Source organism: Eutrigla gurnardus (assembly GCF_963514095.1).
Source record: "Eutrigla gurnardus genome assembly, chromosome: 12".
Lineage (NCBI taxonomy): Eukaryota > Metazoa > Chordata > Actinopteri > Perciformes > Triglidae > Eutrigla > Eutrigla gurnardus.
Window position 1 is genome coordinate 19914988 of NC_139926.1, and position 21813 is coordinate 19936800.

Here is a 21813-nt window from a genome sequence, read left to right on the forward strand (position 1 = left end):
ATAATTGTGGACCCTTAAAACCTCTTTGAATCTATACACTACTATGGTCAGATTCTGTTAGGATAGGGATTCTTATAAAGGTAGAAATATAGAAAATAATTACAGAGGTGAAAATCTAGAAAAATGAAGGTTAAATATAAAAATATGTTTTTTTCACATTTACTTTTATGGCTGTTAACACATGTTTTTATGGGGTAACATAAAAAGAAAAACATATTTTTGCTGTGTTTCTTGTTTGAAAAGCCATGTAATGATGCATTTAACACGTGTCCTTTTTCAACTCTTACTGCGGATCCACACATTTTTCGGACAAAAAGAGCCAAAATGCAAGGCCACTGTAGCCAACTTTAGCTCCCGCAAATTGAATGCTGATTCTATTTATATTTGGTGTGATTTACACCCAGTTTCCTCTATGCAAGCGAACAGGAAACAGATGCTAGGAATTGTTCTTTCCCTAAATTCCTCAGAGAGAGATTGTAGTCAACACCGACGTGTGAGATTGGCTTTGTACTTGCATGCGAAAAGGTAGTAGACAGTGACTAAATTGACTCTCTGGTTTCCCTGCTCTGAAGCTCCATTTCCTCAGAGTTTCCACTTGCGTACGTCCGTCTACCCAAACCCAGGTTATGGCAGGCGAGCTTCCCTAATGGAGACACGCAGCCAAGTCTACGCTTTCTCAGGACAAGGTCAACCTGAACACCCCAGGCACCACAGACAGCAAGGGTCAGGGCTTGTGAGGGACATTAAGTTCATAAAAATATTTCAGTGACATCTAAAACAGAAAACACATATGACGTGTGTGTGAGTTGCATAACACACTATTATCTCTTTAAAATATTCAAAAAAAGTTAGAAAGTAATGCATCAATCACATTGCAACAGCAACAACGTACACGTTTGTCATAATAAAAATGTGTTCCCCATAATTACATTAATTAAGGAAACAAATAGAAACAAATACAATTAAGGTTTCGAGATGATTGCAGATGATCAAGTAGCCAGACATGTGACACAAGGGGAAAATAACAATTTAGTATGAAGGAACATTTACAAGGTGACATGATTGGAAAATAAAAGGCTCCTCTTTTCATGGACCATGGTGCCATCTAGAGGACGCTGAGAAGGAAGGGAGATTCAGCCACAATGTGGCCTCATTTCAGAGGTTATGTTGTTTGTGTTGGCTTTGTGCAAACAAGGCTTGTGTTCAGGGATATATGAGTTCATTGTTCCTGATAGAAGGTCATTTTTTCTTTTTTTTTGCGTTAGTCGGATTGGATTTAGGGGATTTAGTAGAAAGGAAACGTATAGCTGGTTGTTTATGTATGATCCTTGACACTGGCATCGTGTGTGCAGCATTATGATATGGTGCCACCTACTGTTGGTAACTGCAATCAGACATGCAATGCTATTGAATTCAATTTATCATATTAAATTGATGCAAAGGTTAAAAAAACACAATTTGATAGGTGAGTGTGTACGTGTGTGTGTGTGTGTGTGTGTGTGTGTGTGTGTGTGTGTGTCCGTCCATATTTTCACCCCTTGCAACCTGATAAGAATAAAAGGGGGGAAAGGTTATATTCATGTCATCCCTCACCTCACAGGTGATTTGCAGCCACTGGCTCCTCCCTCACAAAGATTTACTGTACATGAAATTTTTGCTGACATGGTACTCTTCGGCCGCTGCGTCTCAGATATATGGCAAACCATAATTTGGAGGTGTAAAATGGGTATAAAACCTGTATTAATTATTTAATCGTGGTTCTAAGTGCTGCCTTTTAGTCCACACCAGGATGTCATCCCCCTCTATTTCAGGGGATCGTTATATCACTCATTTGTCACAGAAAAAAAAAAGGGAAAAAAATTACAATCAAGACTGAGATTGTGTATGGTAAATCAGAGCAAACCAAGACTGTTTTATTGGCGTCATTAACTGTTACTTTTATTAATTTTTCACTCCATTTGATAAGTGAACTGCTAATTGCATTTAAATCTGGATCATTTTCTAGAAGCTGAGAATAATTAAAAAAAAAACATAAAATAAAATTCAAAATTTCTTAAAAATGCCCCACGAAAGGACAAAGCATGAACGAGTGAAGAGAATAGAAATGTCCCTGGCAGGTATAGCAGTGTGTGGGACCTGTGATATATCTTTGTGTCAGGGGGGGCAGTTAGGTGCAAAGACTGCGGGGTGTGATCAACAACCAAACACGCCGTCTTGAGGTTGGTGGCGAGGAGGTGTACACAGAGCATCCATCAAACTACATCAGTGGAAGGCGGATACTGTACTGTTTACCCTCAATACAACTCGCTGCACTCGGCTCAGCTCAATTATGAGATCATTTACTCAGCAGTGATGATTGCTGGGATTCTTGGTCGTCGTGGTCACAAGTCTGCGTGCTGCAACTAATCACATGCGACAAAGCCATCAGATCAGTTCTCAGAGAGAATCTGGTATGCAGAGTTGTTTTCTGCGTGACTACATAATGCATTCCGATGCTCGTTTGGGTTATAGCTCTCGCTTGTTCCAGTACAGACGTAGAGAAAACTTCACCGTGACATTTGGACAACGTCCAACCATCTGCTCTACGTCAACAACAGTGAGCTCACACAGGCCTCAGATGCTAAGTGTGACATTAGTCTTGCTGAACAGACATCCACTGCAAATATTCACATAATATATCGCCCTTTATCAGCAATACCATCACCATCAAATGGTCCAGCAGGGTCCAATATTCAAAGAGGGAGACGGGTTTCACATTCTTGGCAGAGCATCAAAAATAAACATGTTAAACAATAAAAAATATAGGATATAAGTATCATTGCTTTAAATCATGTTCCCTAACTAGGTTAGCATACTGTTTTTTCCTCAAAAGTAGAAATAATGTTACTAATTTGTCACATCCTCGTTTGATGTTTAATTAAGGAAACAACTGTAATTTGGCTGTAATTTACTCATTTCCTTTTTTTTTCTAAATAAGAGAAGCAGAGCTATTTCTGCTCAACTATTTGCCAGCTTTGTAAATTCGTCCATCATCTCTAAGCAAATACAGTAACTGTGGCAGAGTAAAGGGAGCCAACCACAGACTGTCTTGAATTTGAACTATGGACTGATCATAAATACTCATCATTAATAGTGTCAGAAAAACATTACCCTTTTTATTGGGGCTGTATTTTCTTCACACACAACAATAAAGTTAATGACAGACATTGTCCAAACCATAAAACAGTCATATATTTGGATGCTGGTCAGCTTCAACAAGGCTAGTAGCGTTTGGCTCATAGATCATACCCGCCTGATCAAGTATTCCTCTCAGGGAGATCTGACTTGAACTGAAACACACAGATGTATGTCATGTTTCTGCAAGCTGAATATAACTTCAATATCAGGAGCACTTTTAAACCGTGCTCTGATGTGTAGCTTAACGTGTAACGTCATGCAAATATACTATAAAGGATGAATGTGTTCATGAAAGTTAACAATGAGGATGCAGAATCTGATGAACCATCAACTCAGTGACTATCTGACCTTTTGTAGTACTATGTCTTTAAAACGCCTGACTTTGAACACCAAAATATCCTGCAAACTGCAATATGCAATAGGAACTTTGAGGCAACAGTCTAGCTACATATTGCTGAGGGTGGTAGGTGGGTAAATCTTTTACCCTGGAGCCCCCTAACAGATTAATCAGGCCATGCAGAAAAGGGCACAAGTCTTACTCACACCAGTAAGACATGTCACATATTCCACTAATTAAAACATCACAATAAATCAGCGTAAATGCATAAGTGCTTTTGAACAATTAGGCTTTTACTGCCAAAGTTGGACCTTACTTTTAGTCTTTAGCCACTTGTCCAGCTGGCTCATCCACTTTCTTTTATAGCCTATACTCTACAAATGTCTATATTTTTTTATTTGGGCTTGATCATTTAGATTGAATTAGGCTACTGCTACCCATCTTTATCGAACCATCAGTCTGAAAAAGGTAGATCACCAACACTGAACAGGAAGAATTGATTAAATGATCGGTTGGTTAGAAACACAAAGTTGCCGTGCCAAATGAGATTAGAAATTGCCACAAAAAGACTCCACACCCAACATTATCAATTACTGAACATTAAGCCACACCAAATTGTGGGTTTATAGAACCCACAGTGTTTCTATGTCCCATCCCTTGTATGTTTGCAAATTAACAAATGCCCCTATTAAAATGGAATGATTGTGCTCGAACAATTTGGGAGCTGGGTGAGCATTATTTTTGTTCTGTCTCTGTTTGACCGGTAGATGGCACAAATTATCCTTTTCTATTTGTTTTATTGCACAAAGCCAGACAGCAAAAATGAAAGTGTCCTAACTATACATTTAAAGGAGAAAACACCGTTTAATTAGCATGGTTTGGTTTGAACAAGCATATTTATGCATGCGCCATCGTGTAAATAATGATGATTATAATCCAGGACAGACCGACAACCGGACTGATTCTCTGATCACGTGATCTACTCAGATACGCGGCCGCGGACGTCTGCAAAATGGAGGTGAATTGCTCCCAAATGTTGCAAAAAATATATACGGTTAAATGTAAAATAGCAGTAAAGCTACGGTCACTCTTTAGCGCACTTGTAGCATTGACGCAAGGGGGTGCACGCCGTTGTGTTGTCATGTTTATCTTCTCTGTAGCTTTGATGTTGCTCGTCTTCTGCGCTGTTTACGGTAGCTAACGCTCAAGCTAAGCTAAGCTAACGGCTGTCAAATGTACAGTAAGGTAACATTGCAGATAAGCTAGGTGGTTTCCCCCCAGCGTAGAGCTCTGTGTCGGGTGGCTGTTTCAGGTTTACTGTTGAATGAACATCGCCCGTTTGGTTTCTTTAACCCACTTTACTCGTTAAAGCTGATCAATAAATGTTGCCTTTTTGGTAACGCAATGCTCAACCTCCAGCATCCCTGACGCTAAGCTAACGTTAGCTAGCAGAAGGCCGCCGCGGCTAACTACCGACTGTAACATGTTGCTCTGTTGAGACTACGGGCCTCAGCCTGGTGATTTATACGTACATATATAATTCAATATATATTATATAGGTATCATAATTGTTGTCCATGTTTGTTGACAGCCCTAATTTACGCGAATTTAAAATGATCCTCGTCTCTCGCTTTACCGGTAAACCTTACCGTTAGTATATTACCGTTACTGTAAAAACGATGTAGGTAACACACACATATTTGTGCATTTATTCATCCGCCAGGTCGAGTGTCGTTATGTAGCAGTGATTTAGCCCCCACTCCTAGTTTCCTGTAACACTATTTACAACTGCTATTATACGAATTTTCTTGTTTTGCTGTTTTAGGACCGTGAAGCTAAGGAACCCGAGCAGCTCAGAAAGCTGTTTATTGGAGGTCTGAGCTTTGAAACCACTGAAGAGAGTTTACGGGCCCATTTTGAACAATGGGGAACTCTCACAGACTGTGTGGTATGTGTTTTTTTTTTATTGTAATCTGTGGTAGGATGGCTTTAGATGCTAATAATAATAATATTGCTGCAGTCCAGTTACACTGTCCTCACTCCTATTGTGTGTCATTGTGTTGTTTCTAGGTGATGAGGGACCCCAACAGCAAACGATCACGAGGGTTCGGTTTTGTGACGTACGCCGCCGTGGAAGAAGTTGATGAAGCCATGAAGTCACGGCCCCATAAAGTAGACGGTCGAATTGTTGAACCCAAGAGGGCCGTGTCCAGAGAGGTACGCAAATCTCAGACTTGAAGACGCATAAGACAGCGTTGTTACCGTTTCGTGTGTGTGTGTTAGTGTGTGTGTTTGCTCATTGATACACTCTGTTTCAGGACTCTAATAAACCAGGCGCCCATCTGACGGTGAAGAAGATCTTCGTCGGTGGCATCAAGGAGGACACTGAGGAGTACCACATTCGGGAGCATTTCGAGAAGTATGGAAAGATCGAATGCATTGACATCATGGAGGAACGCTCCACTGGGAAGAAGAGAGGGTTCTGCTTTGTGTCCTTTGATGACCATGACACCGTAGACAAAATTGTTGGTATGTGTTTGTTGGGACAGCATACATACGGCTTTTAATGAACATTAATGCAATGTCATGGAAATGTGTTTTTCTTCTTGTTTTCCCCCTCACAGCCCAGAAATTCCACACAATCAACTTCCACAATTGTGAGGTCAGGAAAGCCCTCTCAAAACAGGAAATGAGTTCTATGTCCACTAACAGGGGTAAGTAGACCATCAGATGTAGAGTTAACTTGTACTTTCTGACTATTGTTGTATATATTGTTTGCGGCTGAGATTTTGTTGTTGTGAACCACTCTTAAAGTGACACCTTTGTATGTATCAGGCAGGAGTGGAGGATCTGGAAACTTCATGGGGAGAGGAAGTAATTTCGGAGGCGGTGGCAACTTCGGTCGAGGTGAGTTGTTTTTGAAAGATGCCAGATGAAAGTGCCTCAGGCTTTACACATACTGACGCAGGTACATTTGATAGGGATGTTTACATGTCAATAGGGGTGGCGTGATCAGGAAGTTTCACAACGTCACTGACAGATTTGCAAAAATTAAAATGGCTTCATCTATTTTTGGCTTTGTTTTTAAGTCGGCAAATAATAACGGTGCATGGCGACTTGGTTACTCGGCTTGGTGTAGCTCTGTTCTACCGCCTCCATCTCTCTGTGAACACTTTTTAGCTCTGCTTAACTCACAGTGAAGTATATCTGTTGTCAGACAACAGGAGTATATAAACAGTGTTGACTTTTCTCATGCAAAATAGGTGCCAAAGTCGGACGTGACAGAAACATAGCTCCGTGACATCGCTGCTATGCAGAAATGGATTCTCATGTTTTTGATTTGTTGACATTTCCGCATTCTCGAGATTATTTTTAGTCAACTTACGAGGCAAGGTGTTTTCACAGGTATCTACAATAGCGTGCATATTTGAAAATGTCGGCTGGAGCTGTGAGTCTTGGTCACTGTTTTAATGTCTAATATATTTAACTGTTTTAAGGTGGCTATGGTGGGGGACGAGGTGGTTATGGCGATGACTTTGACAATGGTGAGCTCTTATAAAAAATAAAAAAAAATTCTTACAGAGAAGTACAATATTCTACACTTAAAAAGTGTTTAATATTTTCTTACTTGCATATCGATTGTGTTTTTAAAATAAATGCTATAGAACATTGTTGTTTATACTATTCATGAGCTATAAATAAGGCTGAGTTGTAAGTTTGCTTTGGTTTCACTGTTACAGGTCCAGGAGGAAATTATGGGGGGGGACCAGGTTATGGAGGTGGCCGAGGGAGCTATGGAGGTGGTGGTGGTCCCGGGTATGGAAACCAGGGTGGTGGCTTTGGTGGCAACTGCGATGGAGGTTACGGAGGCAATGACGGAGGTAAAAGAATTCTCCAGAATTTTGTTTGTTAAAGTAGATGTAACTCATAGTAAACAAGCAGCACCCGAAACTTGAAATCAACACTTCCATCTTTAGGAGGATATGGAGGAGGTGGAAATTACAACGACTTTGGGAACTATGGCGGACAGCAGTCCAACTATGGGCCCATGAAGGGAAACAACTTTGGTGGCAGAAACTCGGGTGGAGGTGGAGGTGGACCCTACGGCGGTGAGTATCACCCACCAACAAGATGCACCCAGTGACGTAGCATCATCACTTCTCCCGAATAGTATCGAACTTAACTCTGCGGTGACCGTTCCTCAACTGTAGGTGGCTACGGCTCCGGGGGTGGCGGCGGAGGTGGCTACGGCTCACGGCGATATTAATTATTTCATGTTGTGGTAAGTTGCATTCAGTTCCACACCACCCTCGTAGCACAGTACAGAGTGAGCCCATGAAAGTGCAGAATAACTATTTGTTCTATCCTGTATCCATTCAACAGGCTTCAGTTCTTAGCAGGAGAGGCGAGGAGGTGAGCAAAGGAATTGTCAGGAAAGCTGCAGGTTACATTGAGGCAGTCCTCTGAAAGAATTAGAGGAACACACAAGTCAGACATTACTGCAGCTAAATCGGAGAAGTTTATGGAAGAAGGACTGTATACACAAGACATGAGTGCAGATGATACTCTTCCCTAAATGTGATAGATGTTTCCCCTCCCAAGCTATTTTTCCTTTTGTGCGTCTGAAGTGTGTGTATTGTGCCTATGGTATCAGGCGTAAAGAAGAAATTGTTACTTTTTAAAATCTGAAGTCAGCTCTTAATAATCTTAATTTTTCTTTTTTTATATGGCTTAGTTTTCTGCTGGTCAATTAATATTTTGTCTTTTGGTTTTGTCATATAGCACTTATTATCAGGCCCTCAGATGAGCTAGAATTACGAAATTTTTCTTTCTGAAATTATTATGATTGCACAAGTGTCAAGTGTATTTTTGATTTTGTATGTGAAGCACAGTATGTATATCCTACGTAGTACCAGTGTCATCAAATATAAGCAGTCTGGATTAGAATCAAGGGAATCTCTCACTCTTCTTGTTGCCAGAAAACCAAATTCTAGATTGTTCGAATATTTTGATTAGAAGAAAAAGACCGAATAAAATTGTGTAGTAAAGTAACACGAGGTTCAGTGCGTCATTGGTTCAGAAAAAGATCAAATGAGTTGTTTTATCTGTTGCCTGCATATTGTGAATGTGAAGTTTAGGAATCAGCCCGTCCAGAACTTTCTTATCCTTTTTTTGAAAGTGTTATCTAAGACTTCTGTGGGTGAAATAGTGGATGTATTGCATTTACTTGTACAAGGAACAATGACAAGGGAGTTTGGGGTAGTCCTGGGGTAATGGCCCATACCCCACCTATGCCAGTTTTGAGCAAGTAGGATTATAACAGCCACAAGCACCTGCAGTTGGGCCCTCAGCATCGCTAGTGTGGAAGATTGCAGATGACTGTCAGACAGGACGCCTTCAGCCCCCAGCACAGTGGACCAGTCAGCATTTTGAGAGAGAAGGGAGAAGGCAGCATCGAGCACACAACGCCCATGGAGGAAGCTTGCAGTGTCCTTCCTGATAGTGAGCATCTATCTCTTTCAAGGCTAGCTAAACCCTCCAGCAGCTGGTGCTAGCGAAGAAAGACTAGTTCCTGGACACATTGGAGATCCTGTTGAGTCAGAGATACCGCAGTTTTACCCGAACATGCTAGATTTCAGACATTAACGAGGAAAGGGAGTGAGTATTTCACAAAAAAAAAAAGCTGACTTCAGAAGATGGAGCAGGTAAGAGTAATCGCTTTGCTTGATTTGCAGATGTGGAAAGAGGCATTCTCTTCTTGCTGAAAATCTGTAAAGACCTGATAACATGGAAGGTTCTGGATGGGTAAGACTTTTTCAAAATATTATCCTGCAGGCTGCATATTGTAATCTTAAAGTGCACATGGCGATTATACGAGGTGCAAGGGTTCTTTTAAGGTGAACCGAGCAGCGTGACGTCCAATAATGCTCCACTTTCCAGAATCAGCCTTTGACCTTCACCACACTTACCTGCAAGGGAAAATATTATATTTCCCCGTGTTTTATTACCTTTGTTATCAGTTAGATAGTCCCGATGAAGTTGATGGTGCTGAGACGCGCTCGGGGAAACAACAAATGACCATGATCAGAAAAGGAACCATATTTACACTCTGACCACTTAAATATGAGCACCAATTACAATGAATACAGCAGATCTGCCATACATTCTGCCTTTGTAAAGTTTGTGCTGAATGTGTAAATTAAATTATAAGTTAATTTCATATTTATCGGTATTGTACTGGACTACATTTTATCGAGAGGTGTTTCTAATTTTTGCCCTCCCAATTACTTATATTATTAATATATATATATATATATAATTATTTATAGGAAAGGATTCATTATTACAGCAAAGGAAGGCCATATTAATGTAATGTATAGATTATATTTAATTTATAAAAAGGGCTGGCAATATACACTCTTATGAGACAGTTTTAAAGCAACATCGGTCAAATCCTGCCAAAGGAAAAAAAATGTATTTATTAAACCATTAGTATTGGTGCATCTGTAGTTATTACTGCACTTGAAGATTGTACAGAACAATAAATGATTTAACGTAGCAAGTTTAAACAAGCATTCCGTGTACACATCTTAATAGAATACATTCAGGTTGGAGTATATAAATTCCTTGAGATTGAGGCATATCAAACATTTTTAAAATTCATGTTCAAACATGTCACAGTATCAACGGTTGTAATATGACCCCCCATGATTTCCTGCTACAAATGTAATTGCGTTTGAAAGAGTTCATGATTGCACTGTTCGGATTCCACGCAGGTCAGCGTCACTCAAGTGTAAAGATGTTGAAACGATGCCTTCTGATATGTCTCTCAGTCAGATGAAGGATAGTGTTTCTGCAGAGGAATGTAGAATGAGCAACTCACGTACGCAGGGCAAACAAAAGGCTGCGCTTGACTGCAGCACGCCAGTGTCAATGAACTATGTTGGTTAAAGAGTAAGACATGTTAAGTGTTTCCCGTGCTCTTAAATAAAAAATATTTTCTGTGACTTGAGTGTGTTATTTCTGAACGAAGCTGTCAAAGATTGTTTATTTTTTGTCAAACACAACTGTTCTCGATGTGAATATGTGTCATTGATTCACAGACGTCTGGCGCCCGCCGCTCCGTTTTACCCACACGCCCTCTGAAGTTTGTCTGTCGTGAGAGCAGAAAATGGGCTTGGCGATCAAAGGTGGTGTGTTTGTGTGCGAAAGTGCACTCGGGAGCACATACTGATTTCATAGGGCTTTACCTTTTGAATATGCTTGCCCGGGGTTGGACCATTGTGAAGTCGCCATGCACGGTTCACACTGAGCATGCTCCACAATTACACCCTTTGTTGTGCAACATAATGAATGCACTGGGTGTGATTGCTTTTGCGGTGGAAGGTTCACAGCATTAAGAGATTTAGTTACTGGACAAACAAGCTTGCCCCAATGAAACGCAAGCAGATTGTAAAAGTGGTTTTAAGCCAAACGACTCTCTTGTTTCAGAACAATATTCCCCGTCTTTGCCAGCCCCCCCTTTGGTAGAGCCTTTAAGTCAAGAACTGACTTGAACATGTGGTAAGTTATGTAATTGCTCCTTAGACTATATATCCATCTGGCATCAATCTGTTTGGGGCCACAGTACACCACACAATGTTCTTCCAGTAAATAGGAGGCCGGATAGCTATAGGAATACTTTATTGAAAAGCACAGAAGTCAAGATTTATATAAAAGAACCTGGGCAGCAAATCATAAAGGGACAGTTATAAAATATGAGTAACAATGATTTGAAACAATCAGAAATATGATATATACAATATATATATATACACACACATAATGTAACAGGTTTATCAATCTCAAAAGCAAGTCATGTTTATATTTACAAACGATATTGGTTATAGAATCTGTAAGGTTTTCGGAGTACAAAAAGAAGTAAAATATCAAAAATATTCCAACATTCAAGAGAAGTGCGCAAAAACTATACAATAGTTCTGTTAAGCTAATGCTTTAAAGCTGTACGACTACAAAGTTATTGCATAGTATTACTATGATAATGCAGTACCACGTTACAAAGGGGAGAGTAGGCTGTCTTCGCTTTTGACGAAAGTCTTTTTGGTGCGAGGGACGAGGAAGATGCTGCCGTCCGTCGACTGCTGGAGCGAGTAGTCGGAGGGCGAGTAGGAGTTCCCCTTCTCGTCCCTCAGCATGCCGAACACCTCCAGGTACAAGCTGTTGAGTTGCTGCTTCATTTCCTTCAGGCTCGTGACGTTCCGGCTCTTCTCGCTCGCCAGGCGATCCCGCTCGTCCTTCAGCGAGTCCAGGTTGCTCTCCAGACCCACTATGTTCTCCATCTTGCGTTTGCGGCAGTTCTGGGCGGCCACCTTGTTCTTGCCGCGGCGGCGTATGTCTCGGACCAGGGCCAGCTGGGCCTCGCTCAGCTGGTGCTTGGACATCATCTCGTTGAAGTCGTCGACGGGCAGGTTGATGACCATGTCGACGGTGAAAGGGATTTTGAGGGCCTTGGCCCTCTGCTCGTCTCTGGAGAGACGCTTTCCCGAGCGTCTCCTCTGCTTGTCTTTGGTGAAGGGGGCGCTGTCGTGGCCGCTCTCCTCTGCCGGGTCCGTCTTGTGTTGCTTGGGTTTCTTTCCCTGCTGTAGTGGCGGCTGCCCAATCGCCGCCGATAGAGAAATTGCCGACTGAAATTGATCAGGTTGGAAATTTAGCGAGAACATGTCCGAGTAGTCGGATTCTGCACTTCCGGGGTTGTGGTCCATCTCCTCCATGTCCGAATCGCTGTAATCAAAGGACACATCATCGTGCATCGACTTCCCGGGCGAACTAGCATTCGGACTTGTGTTGGAGGAGATTCCTGAATCTGAGTCTGGCAATTCTGCCAGATTCTGTTTTCCTCTGTCAAATCCATCTCCCGATGAGAGGCCGTAAAGGTCCACTGTTGTGAAGGCGGGCTTGTTTGGGATGTCAGACATGGCGTTGTTTTCATGCCCTTCGGAGACGCTGCTCTCTTCCAGAACGGCATTGGGGTAAAATATGTCACAGAAACTTTCCATGGTGAAGTTCTCGGTTAGCTGAGGAGCTTTCACCTCCAGGTGGCTGGGATTGTCTGGTGGGACGGCGCTGGGAACAGAGCCCTCAAATGTATGCAGAAACTCTGCAGGACAAACATTCAGAGTGTTTGTTTCGCCGTCGGGGAGATTCATGGGGTACAAAGCGTAGTTTGGATTCTGCACATCGGGGTTGTTTGGAAGGGGGTACGACGTGGTCTCCAGCGTGTCCTCCATTTGCATGCTCAGGCATTGCTAGGAGAAAAAGATAAAAAAAAACGTGTAAATTAATACAATCAACGCATCACGAGTACAAGTTCCAGAATAGGCTCTGTTTTTAAGTCGACTTGTTGTTGTTGTGGATTTGTGTATAGTACGTTCTCGTCCGAAACATGATCTGTGGCACGTTGTGATGACTGGCATACCAAAATACATACTTATCTATTATCTTCCCTAAACAATGCGGTTTCAGTCCTGGGGCTTCCAGCCATGCAGCTGTTCAAATGACCATATCACCAACGAATGCTGGGAGAGTCGTGTGTAGCACAAGGCAGCCGAGACCAACGAGATATGTAGTCGATGAAATAGATCAGAAACCACCAGCACCAATCTCCCAACTTGTGGTTGAAGAGACATTATCTTCACAAAGCAGCTTACAAGAGCTGAAACAACCCACTTTTTCCCTACATTTTAAAGTCTTATCAGCAGATAACTCATGCAACGCTATGTAAGCTGTATGGTTGGTCTGGTGTCGGAGGTCAAGGCAACAAGTGGCTCTGCTCCACCCATCAGCTAATGCAAATATGAGCTGCCTCAAAGCAAAACTGATAAGGCAGCTACATATAAACAAACAGACGATCTGTGCACGGTTGTTTTTGGGAGTTAGGGTTGTAGCAAAGTAAAGGTTTTAGAAACGAGATGACTCCTACTCCTACTAATCATAGAAACGGCATCACATCTTGAACACCCACCTTCCTAAGTCCCTAAAAGGTCTCAACAATGAAGCCTAAACACAGTGGAATGAGCCAGCTGCACCTGTCTCCAATGTATGAGACCCCATTCTCACAGAGCAACAAAAAGGTGTTTGTCCTCTCGTGCCGGCCTCCTGCCCGTCGACGCATTCTTTAGGTATTTGTTCCACAACGTAAAAAAACAGCATGTGACTGAGGAGGTAGAATCCTGGTTTTATACCTGCAGTTCAGGGAGGGACAGAAGCTCCATCCAGGCCTGTTCCAAATCCGGGGTCATCCTCTGTGGTTGGGGTGGTGGTGGACCCGGGGAGAGGGCCGGCGGCAGAGCCGTCTGCTTGGGGGACAGCATGGGTGCTGAAACAGCAGCCGTGTCGAGGCAAACTGATGTGTTCTGTCAGAGAAACACATGAATACCACCATTTGTATGCAACTGAAAGTCATGTTAAAGGCTGCGAGCTATGATGTGCAATTCAATGTTACCTCAGTCTCCTCTACAGGAAATGTCTCCGCCAGTAGCTGCAAGCATTCATCAAATGACATGGCGTCACCGGACTCTTCTGTGAAGCCGACATTCTGCAAGAAAGGTTAAAAAGCATTTTCAGCTTCCTTCGTGGCACAGAATCTATTAAGACTTTTATATTTATAGGATGTACAGCACGTCTCTGCAGAGTAGTTTCTCCAGCAGAATAAGCCGATGCAAAACTACAGACCCACCTGTGTTTCTGTAATTACACAGGATGAGTGGTTACCTAGCTATGACACAGACAGCCTATCACACGGGGTGGGAGTGGTCCCCCGCTGACGTGAGTAATGATGTGGCCGTGCACCTTACCTGTGTAACCTCTAGAGGTGCGACGGCCGACTGCAGCGGGGCGCTGAGCAGCGGGCACGGTATGTACTCTCCCGTCTCCTCGTCGAGCTGTAGCTGCGCAAGCAGGGCCTTCTCCTGCTCCCGGACCAGATGCTGCCTCTTCTCTTCTTCCAGCTCCCGCTGCCTCCGCAGCTCATGTTCTTTCTGGCGGTGGTTGTAGTCAAACACCTCGCGCCGGGCACCGAGATCAATGTCCTGCTTCCACAGTATGTCAATCAGCTCCATGTCCTAGAAAGAGAGCCAGAGGATGAGTTGTGTGAGCCATGCTGTCTCCCCTGCAGTGGGAATGAGAGCAGCACCGGAGGAGCAAGGAAGAGTGCCCTGCTGTGAAGCGTGGCTGCTGCACCCGCCACACCCTAGTCCCTCAGTATCTGTTCACAGACAACAACACTGGCACTAAAGTCAACGGGGAGAAGCCGCATGAATAATAGATGCACTTCTCTCTTTCGCCTGTTGCCAGCAGAAGAGACGTATCCTCACTCGATACTCTTTCCAAGGGAGGCGATCATTACCGATCTAATTACATCGAGGTGCGAATTCATTTGTCTCACAAATAGGGAACACTCTGAAGTCACGTTGAGTTCTCTAAAGTTATATCCCAAACATTCATGTCGTATACAACATTTATATAAACCAGGAAGAGGTGTGTATCTTGTTTCCTTGTTTTCCCTCCCGCTATAATATCTTCAAGTAAATAAGCCAACTATCAATAACCAACCTTAGCTTATTGTCCACAACACTGCATGAATGATTTACTACTATTTACTATTTACACATAAGTTGTGGGCTGCTGACAATACAGAATTTTAGACGACCTACTAACAACTTTGGGGATATTTTGAGGCGGTTTCCTGTAGATTTCCACAGGCTGAATGTTATTTGCCTTTTTTTTTTTCCCAACAAGAATGTCTAAACATAAACGGTGCTGCTCTCCTCCTTGGGTCTTTTACACAGAAATGATTTACAGAAGGAAGCCATTTCTCAAGGCCCAGGGATGTTGCATAAACCCAAGACACTGGTTCACAAGAACATGTCGGAGCATGTGACTTGTTTGTTCCTCAGATTTGTGTACAAACAGAACTTATGAGCGAGGCTTCTTTAAGGCCTGCAGTCAGTCATAAGGGCCAGACAAAGCCAGGAGGGAACTAAGAGGGACGGGAAATAGAGCAAACAGTAGAATACACACACAAAAAAAAAAAAAAAAACAGGATGTGGAACTGAGGAGCTCAATAATGCTGTTTTCTCCACTTTTTAATTCAAGGAAAATGTGGTCAACCTTCATAAATTCATAATAACAAACAAGCATCTATATATAAATATATTCTAAATCACTGTTGACTAGAGCTGTGGCAATGGAAAATAATAACCCACTCACACTCTTTGACTCAATGTTGCATCAGAGTCATGACCACAGAAGGATTACACGTCCCCAAGGCTGCCTACTATAACAAAGAGAGGGGTTGAGCACACAACCAGGCATTATGGTTCCTGCAGGAATGAGGAAGTCGCCTAAAGTGTCTAAGTGGTTCGTCTGGTGTCATCTATGTTTTTCCCAAACTAATAAACCACAATTGTGTTGTTTGTCGAGGGCCATAAAAGCTCATCTGACAAGTCATACGGGTCTCTTCAAGGACAATTCCTCGCCTAAAAACTGTCTTCCTGTTACGCAGGAGGTGTTCAATCAGCCCTTTCACTGTCTCCTGATAATTGTCACTGAACCAAACTCGCTTAGCAACTCATAACCCCATATTCTGGCGTCAAAGTGAGAGTGTGTACGATCAGGTGATCTGCGTGGTTATCAGCAAACTATAACTTTCACAAGACCTGGATTGGCACCATTACAAGGAAACTGGCTCATAAAATGACTCTCCGATTTCCAAGACACCCTTGCCACACAATGTACCGTACAACCCATAATAAAAAACAACACACCTTTTAGTTTAAAAAATAATTACAGAATATGCGGACACACAACTCCCAGTTACCAGCGAACACATGACACACGCATACATTTTTGAAAACAAGCCAAACTAATAGCCAATAGTCCCTCTGGCTATCAAACTGGGTGAGAGAGGAGGGACACACACACAGTGTGCTTTCAGTAAGGGGTTGTTCATTTACCTCTCTTCAGCTTAAAAAAAAAAAAAAAGAAAAAAAAAGGGCCTCAAAGGGGACTTGCCTCCTGTGGTTTATTACAGCTTCTTTCATCACAACTCTCTGGACATCCACCCTTGACCGTGGATGATGAAACACAGTCAGCACATGTTCCAAAACAGCCCTTTTGGCCCTCATCAGTCAACCGTGTACTTCCACTGACCCCCTTACTTATGACAGGTTTAACCAAACACTATGCATCACATGAGAAATAATCCCACATTAAACGTGTCATTCAATGCGTATAGGGCAATAATAGCTTTTTACATGTCAAAAAAAAGAAGAAAAAAAAGAAGAAGCGTGTGGCCTTTTGAGGAAATGGTTCACAATAGTTGCACGCATGTCTACATCAGATATGGGATATCACATGCTTGGAGGGGAGGAGGGAGCCAGTTACGAGAAATAAGCCCGGACTAGTCTTTACTTCATCAAACTTGTCAGAAAGAAAGACACTGTGTTATTTCATTCAAAGTAACGGCACTGTCACTAAGATGTCAGCCTGGCTTTTTTTAATAAATATTATTTTTTATTTCTCGTCGAGGAAAAACGTCACAAGTGAATGACTTGCAAAAGTGAAAGCTGTACATAGGGCCACCTTGATATCTATATAAGTTTAAAAAACAACAAGCCATGGCTTCGCAGTGTATTTTGTATGATCTTGATCCATGATTATAACCTGCTAACTACGCCATAACAGGCTGTCACCGCGCACTCATTATTTCATTTGTTACAGCATTAAAAAAAAGTTTACCTGAACTATGAAGCTATCGACCCTCTCTATCCGTATAGACATGTTTTTGTTTTTTTATTTGAGAAATTCTCTATTTACCTGTTGACCGGAATGCTTCACCTCCATTTCCACCACCATGGAGATCTGTCTTGCCGTAAAGAAACGCCTAATGCTTGTTAAATGTGTGGCTTTATTTCCTTCAACCGGCGGATTAAAATGGCGAGCGGTCCGATACCGACAGGGTCCGTCGCAGCGGCTGAGCCGATAGAAACATTGCTTCCTTTAAAATCTAATGAACCTCACGGAAACGATGGCCCCGCCCACCGAGCTGCGGCGCCGGGAACGTCCCCCTCGCGCCGGCCTATGGCGGTGGGGACCTGCGCGTGTGCGTGCGTCTCGAGCCCGTCAGCGGATACAGACGGTCTGAACGCACCGGTTACAAAATAAAAAATTATGTATGTGCACTTGAACGATTGTAAAAACCCCTAAAATGACACGTGCACGTGCTTGGAAATACATACAAATGATCAAAGCAACTTGTCGTTGATACAATATATTTGAACGAAGCTTTTATTATGTATCTGGGTATCAACATTACTAGTTACTAAAACGCTAGCTGATACGTGTGCCTAATTATTAAAATAAAAAAAAATAAACACATTATCTTTTCTATTTTTACCTCTTCCATCAGAAGAGTTTTGATTGGTGCACAGCGCCCCCTGCTGGTCGTCGTGCCCGGTGGGGAGCTGGAGGCCCTGGGGCCCTAATGTCCCCGTGGAAATACTGAAGACATGACGACTGACGGCTGTGAGGAGGCAAATGTGGCATTTGGTCAGTGGTGAAAGAAGCATAGATGGTTTATTTGAGGAAAAAATCAGATACAAGTTAAAATCCTGGATTCAAAATGGAATTGAAGTCAATATATTATTAGCAACAAAATGTGGGCTTCTTACATTAAAATTAATCATTACGCAGGATACATTAGTGTATCATCAGTATTGATGCATTGACATGTAAGCAGTACTGTAATGGTGTTGTTGGTCGTTTCAACTACTAATACTTTTTTGTGTGATTTTTATTGTTTGATATGTTTCATATAAAATCTTAATCTGAAAAGCTCAACATTTAGTAGTACATCTGTTTTCTACTTCTTAAATGTATTTCAGAGGCCAATACTCTCTCACAGCCTCTATGTATGTAACAGCTGTCATCGTTATTGTCATTATTATATTATAAACTGTTATACAAATTAAGATTGGACATACAAATGATGTGACATGTAGAAAAACACATTGCACTGCTACAGATTACCCAACAATATATAGTAGTTTAAAATCAGTTATCTTAATATCGTTCTTAATGGGATCATTCTGGTGCATATAATCACTTTGAGTTGCTGATATCACTTTACAGGTAGCTTACTGAGAGTATTATTACACTATAGTACTTTTACTTACGTGTGGGTTCTGAATACTTCTTCCAACACTGGTGCCATAGATTAAACAACAAATTGGCTCTACATTGATGAGATACAACAACATTTAAAATGCCCAACCTCTAAGGCAGCAGTTATGGCAATCCTTATAACACAACTATTACCGTTAACACTATTAACTATTAACTAGTAATATAGCCCAAAAGAAGGCATTTTGTTACACTTTTACTAAAGCCGTATTTGACTTGTACCAGAGTATTTCACAGTGCTGTTTAAGAAACTTAAGAATATATAGTGACACCATGTGTGTTTTTGAGATATGTCAGGGTAATGAGACAGACTTAGCCCTGACTGGCGTCTGTCTGTGAAGAACCTCACACTAAAGTGCAGTTCACTGTGCCACTGCGTGAAATTACACACACACAAAAAAAAAGCTCCCATCCCCCGGCTACCCCCCCTCCTCCTCCTCCACCCTCCCTCCCTCCCTCGCACCCATGCGCGTTCACGAGCGCGCGTTCACGTTTGGCAGCTCCACGTCGACATTCTTCCAGCTGCATATAGTGAACTGCACGGGACTCGGGGAAGAAAAGGTAAAAGCGGCGGCGTCCACCTTACGATGGGAAGCGCTGCAAGTCCGCACACGGACACCCAGGCGCGGTGAAAACAGCCGTCCGCACCGTGTATCCAGCCCTCGGCCTGCAGTATCCTCAGGTCGCTTTTTTTCTGCTTTTTTGCATTTTTACACCCAGACTACTTGTTCCTCGTGTTGGATCGCAGCTGGTCCACCTATAGCCTCTCAGGTACAGTATGACTTCAAGAACTCATCACATTTCTGTAAATCATTGGCAGGATAATGACGTGACACCGTTTGTTTTGCTGCATTATTTAAAAATTTTTTTGTGTGCACTTTTTGAAGTTTGCTGTCACTTGATTGTGTGGCAAGTGCCTTATGTTGCCTTCAAACTTTGACAGAACTTAATACTCGTGGAAGCTCAGCTGGCCTCGTGCAACGTTTCTCACGTTTATCCACGTTGGGAAGTCTCGTGCACACCAGGGGATCTGAGCAATTCGGGGAAACAGGGGTGAAGCTCAACAGGTAGAATCAATGACTCGCTGGCGCAGGAGTGAAAGACACCAGCAAAAAGTGGATACTTCCAACATGTCAGCGAAATAGTGGGGGGGCAGCTTCACTTTGCAAAACCAAGATGGTCAATAACGAGGAAAGTGGATCCATTTCAGGATACTCTTCGGTGGGATGTGAGACAGGATCAACTGTTGCACGTGCCCCCAGTGATATTTAACTATTTAGCCATTTGTGACGAGAGCTGACAATGTGAAAAAAAAGCCTCCATCTGGCCTGCTTTACCTGTCTGACTCTAGGGAGGACTCACCACACAGCAAGCCTTTCTGTAGGCCCAGTCCTTAAAGCAATCACCTCAAGTACTTTTTGTTCTCTAGTCTTATACAAACACTAGACATTTTCTCTCCTGTACTTCTATGTTTCAAAAAGCCAATGAAAATCAAAGTGGATGTTCTGTTTCCTCACTTTTTTGTGCCTTACAACAGGTTAAAGGAGCAACCAAGTCGGACAAGGCTCTGCACAAGGACAAACCTATGAGGTGGCACTGTGGCTTTCCAAATAAAGTTCTGTGATACACTTAGACTCTAATTGCTTGCAGTCAGTGCATTACAGAACTTTGTTTTGGGAGTTAATACTTGTTGGAAATAAAACCCCGACGTCTGGACATTTTAAGTTTACAGCACCATGCAATATTCCTGTTGACAAATAAAGTTTCTTTCTGTTTTAAGCATTTTCACCGCCTCTTGTCTTTTTTTTTTTTTTTTTTTTTTTACATTTCAACCAAGGTTAACTTGTATTCTAAAGTTGACATGTGGTTGTTTGTCAATTATATACTCTAACTTTGTGTTAAATCATTACTTAGAGAGCACTGCCGTGTGCCATATGGAAAGAGTAGTCAGGTGAGTGAGTCGAAAGTGAGGCATGGAGGTAAACAAGTCGAATTGCTGCAGGTTACTCTAAGTTTTTTTAAACCACACCACAAATTACACATGAGGTAATGCTGTTTTAATAAGTGCAAGCAGTTGGAGCATTTTGATTTGTTTAAAACATTAAAAAATGATACGTATCATTAGTATGCAAATCCTAGCTAAATAGGCTATATAGGGTTAGAGAGCCTTGATTAAATTTATTTTTTCCACTGTTTAACTTACATGCATTATTTTGCACAATCATTACTTTTTACTTTATACACATAATGCCTCATTTGTAGCCTTCAGTTCACTTTAACATTATGTAGATGTATTAACTATCAAAATCATATTTATACACGACGTTATGTCACCATGAATATTTAAAGTAGTAATACTAGAAGGGCTCGATTCATTTGATCTCTTGACAACTATGTGACTGTAAATTCCTGTCTCAATATGCAACCAACCAGTCGTGTTTCGCAAGGCATGATGGGAAATACGTATGATGATGCATTCGGGTGCAACATGAAGTGAACATTTCGTTTGTGCAACTGGCTTTGTTTAATTATCTGGTTTCAAAGTTAAACAAAGAGAGGATATTAAAAACATACAACACGATTATCGCATAGGTCCTCGGGTTTCATGTGCCTATTGCATGTGAGTCCGAAACCCACACACACATCAGTACTAGAACAGAAGCTAGAACAAGCAGATGTTTGACATTTCTGGTAGTAAACAGATTTAAATGATTATTCGATTGTAAACATAGTAGATAAAATGTCTGCCAATATGCTTGTTGATCATTTGACTCGTCTCATCCCACATCCGAAGACAAATATACATTTATAACACCACAACGTGATTATAGTTAGGAATTATCTTTCAATAATCTACATATATGGTATTATCTCCAATCTAGTATTAGTGTTCAATATGCTCGACCTCCGATTGCCAAATTGACACGAGAGAGCCACGCGTTTCCATTTACCGGGTATTTTATCAGTATTCGGGTCATTCGTGGGCCGATACTGGTATTTCCGAGGGGCTGTGAACGCGGCGCACTTTCCCTGCGCTGACCTCTGACAGCCGCTTGCGG

General features: G+C 42.0%; 2 protein-coding genes across 4 annotated transcripts; one reads left to right on the plus strand and one right to left on the minus strand.

Annotated features, from left to right (window-relative positions):
* Nucleotides 1-4376: 4376 nt before the first annotated feature.
* Nucleotides 4377-10521, plus strand: hnrnpa3 (heterogeneous nuclear ribonucleoprotein A3). 3 transcript variants are annotated; one of them, XM_084022398.1, is made up of 11 exons: nucleotides 4377-4532; nucleotides 5340-5462; nucleotides 5585-5731; nucleotides 5833-6043; nucleotides 6139-6228; nucleotides 6350-6421; nucleotides 7012-7059; nucleotides 7255-7395; nucleotides 7492-7623; nucleotides 7726-7796; nucleotides 9250-10521. In XM_084022398.1, exons 1-10 carry the CDS (start codon nucleotides 4527-4529, stop codon nucleotides 7779-7781), a joined length of 1026 nt encoding a protein of 341 aa, XP_083878524.1. In that variant the 5' UTR covers nucleotides 4377-4526; the 3' UTR covers nucleotides 7782-7796; nucleotides 9250-10521. The 3 variants fall into 3 exon arrangements, with proteins under 3 accessions (XP_083878524.1, XP_083878523.1, XP_083878525.1); XM_084022397.1 differs by lacking the exon at nucleotides 9250-10521 and adding an exon at nucleotides 7898-8566 and having other exon boundaries at nucleotides 4378-4532; XM_084022399.1 differs by lacking the exon at nucleotides 9250-10521 and adding an exon at nucleotides 7898-8566 and having other exon boundaries at nucleotides 4378-4532; nucleotides 7495-7623.
* Nucleotides 10522-11180: 659 nt separating this feature from the next.
* Nucleotides 11181-17556, minus strand: nfe2l2a (nfe2 like bZIP transcription factor 2a). The gene is made up of 5 exons (XM_084022224.1): nucleotides 17390-17556; nucleotides 14368-14634; nucleotides 14016-14108; nucleotides 13756-13926; nucleotides 11181-12819 (listed from the first exon to the last, which is right to left on the minus strand). The coding sequence occupies exons 1-5, from the start codon at nucleotides 17426-17428 to the stop codon at nucleotides 11569-11571; spliced, it is 1821 nt and encodes a 606-aa protein (XP_083878350.1). The 5' UTR covers nucleotides 17429-17556; the 3' UTR covers nucleotides 11181-11568.
* Nucleotides 17557-21813: the final 4257 nt, after the last annotated feature.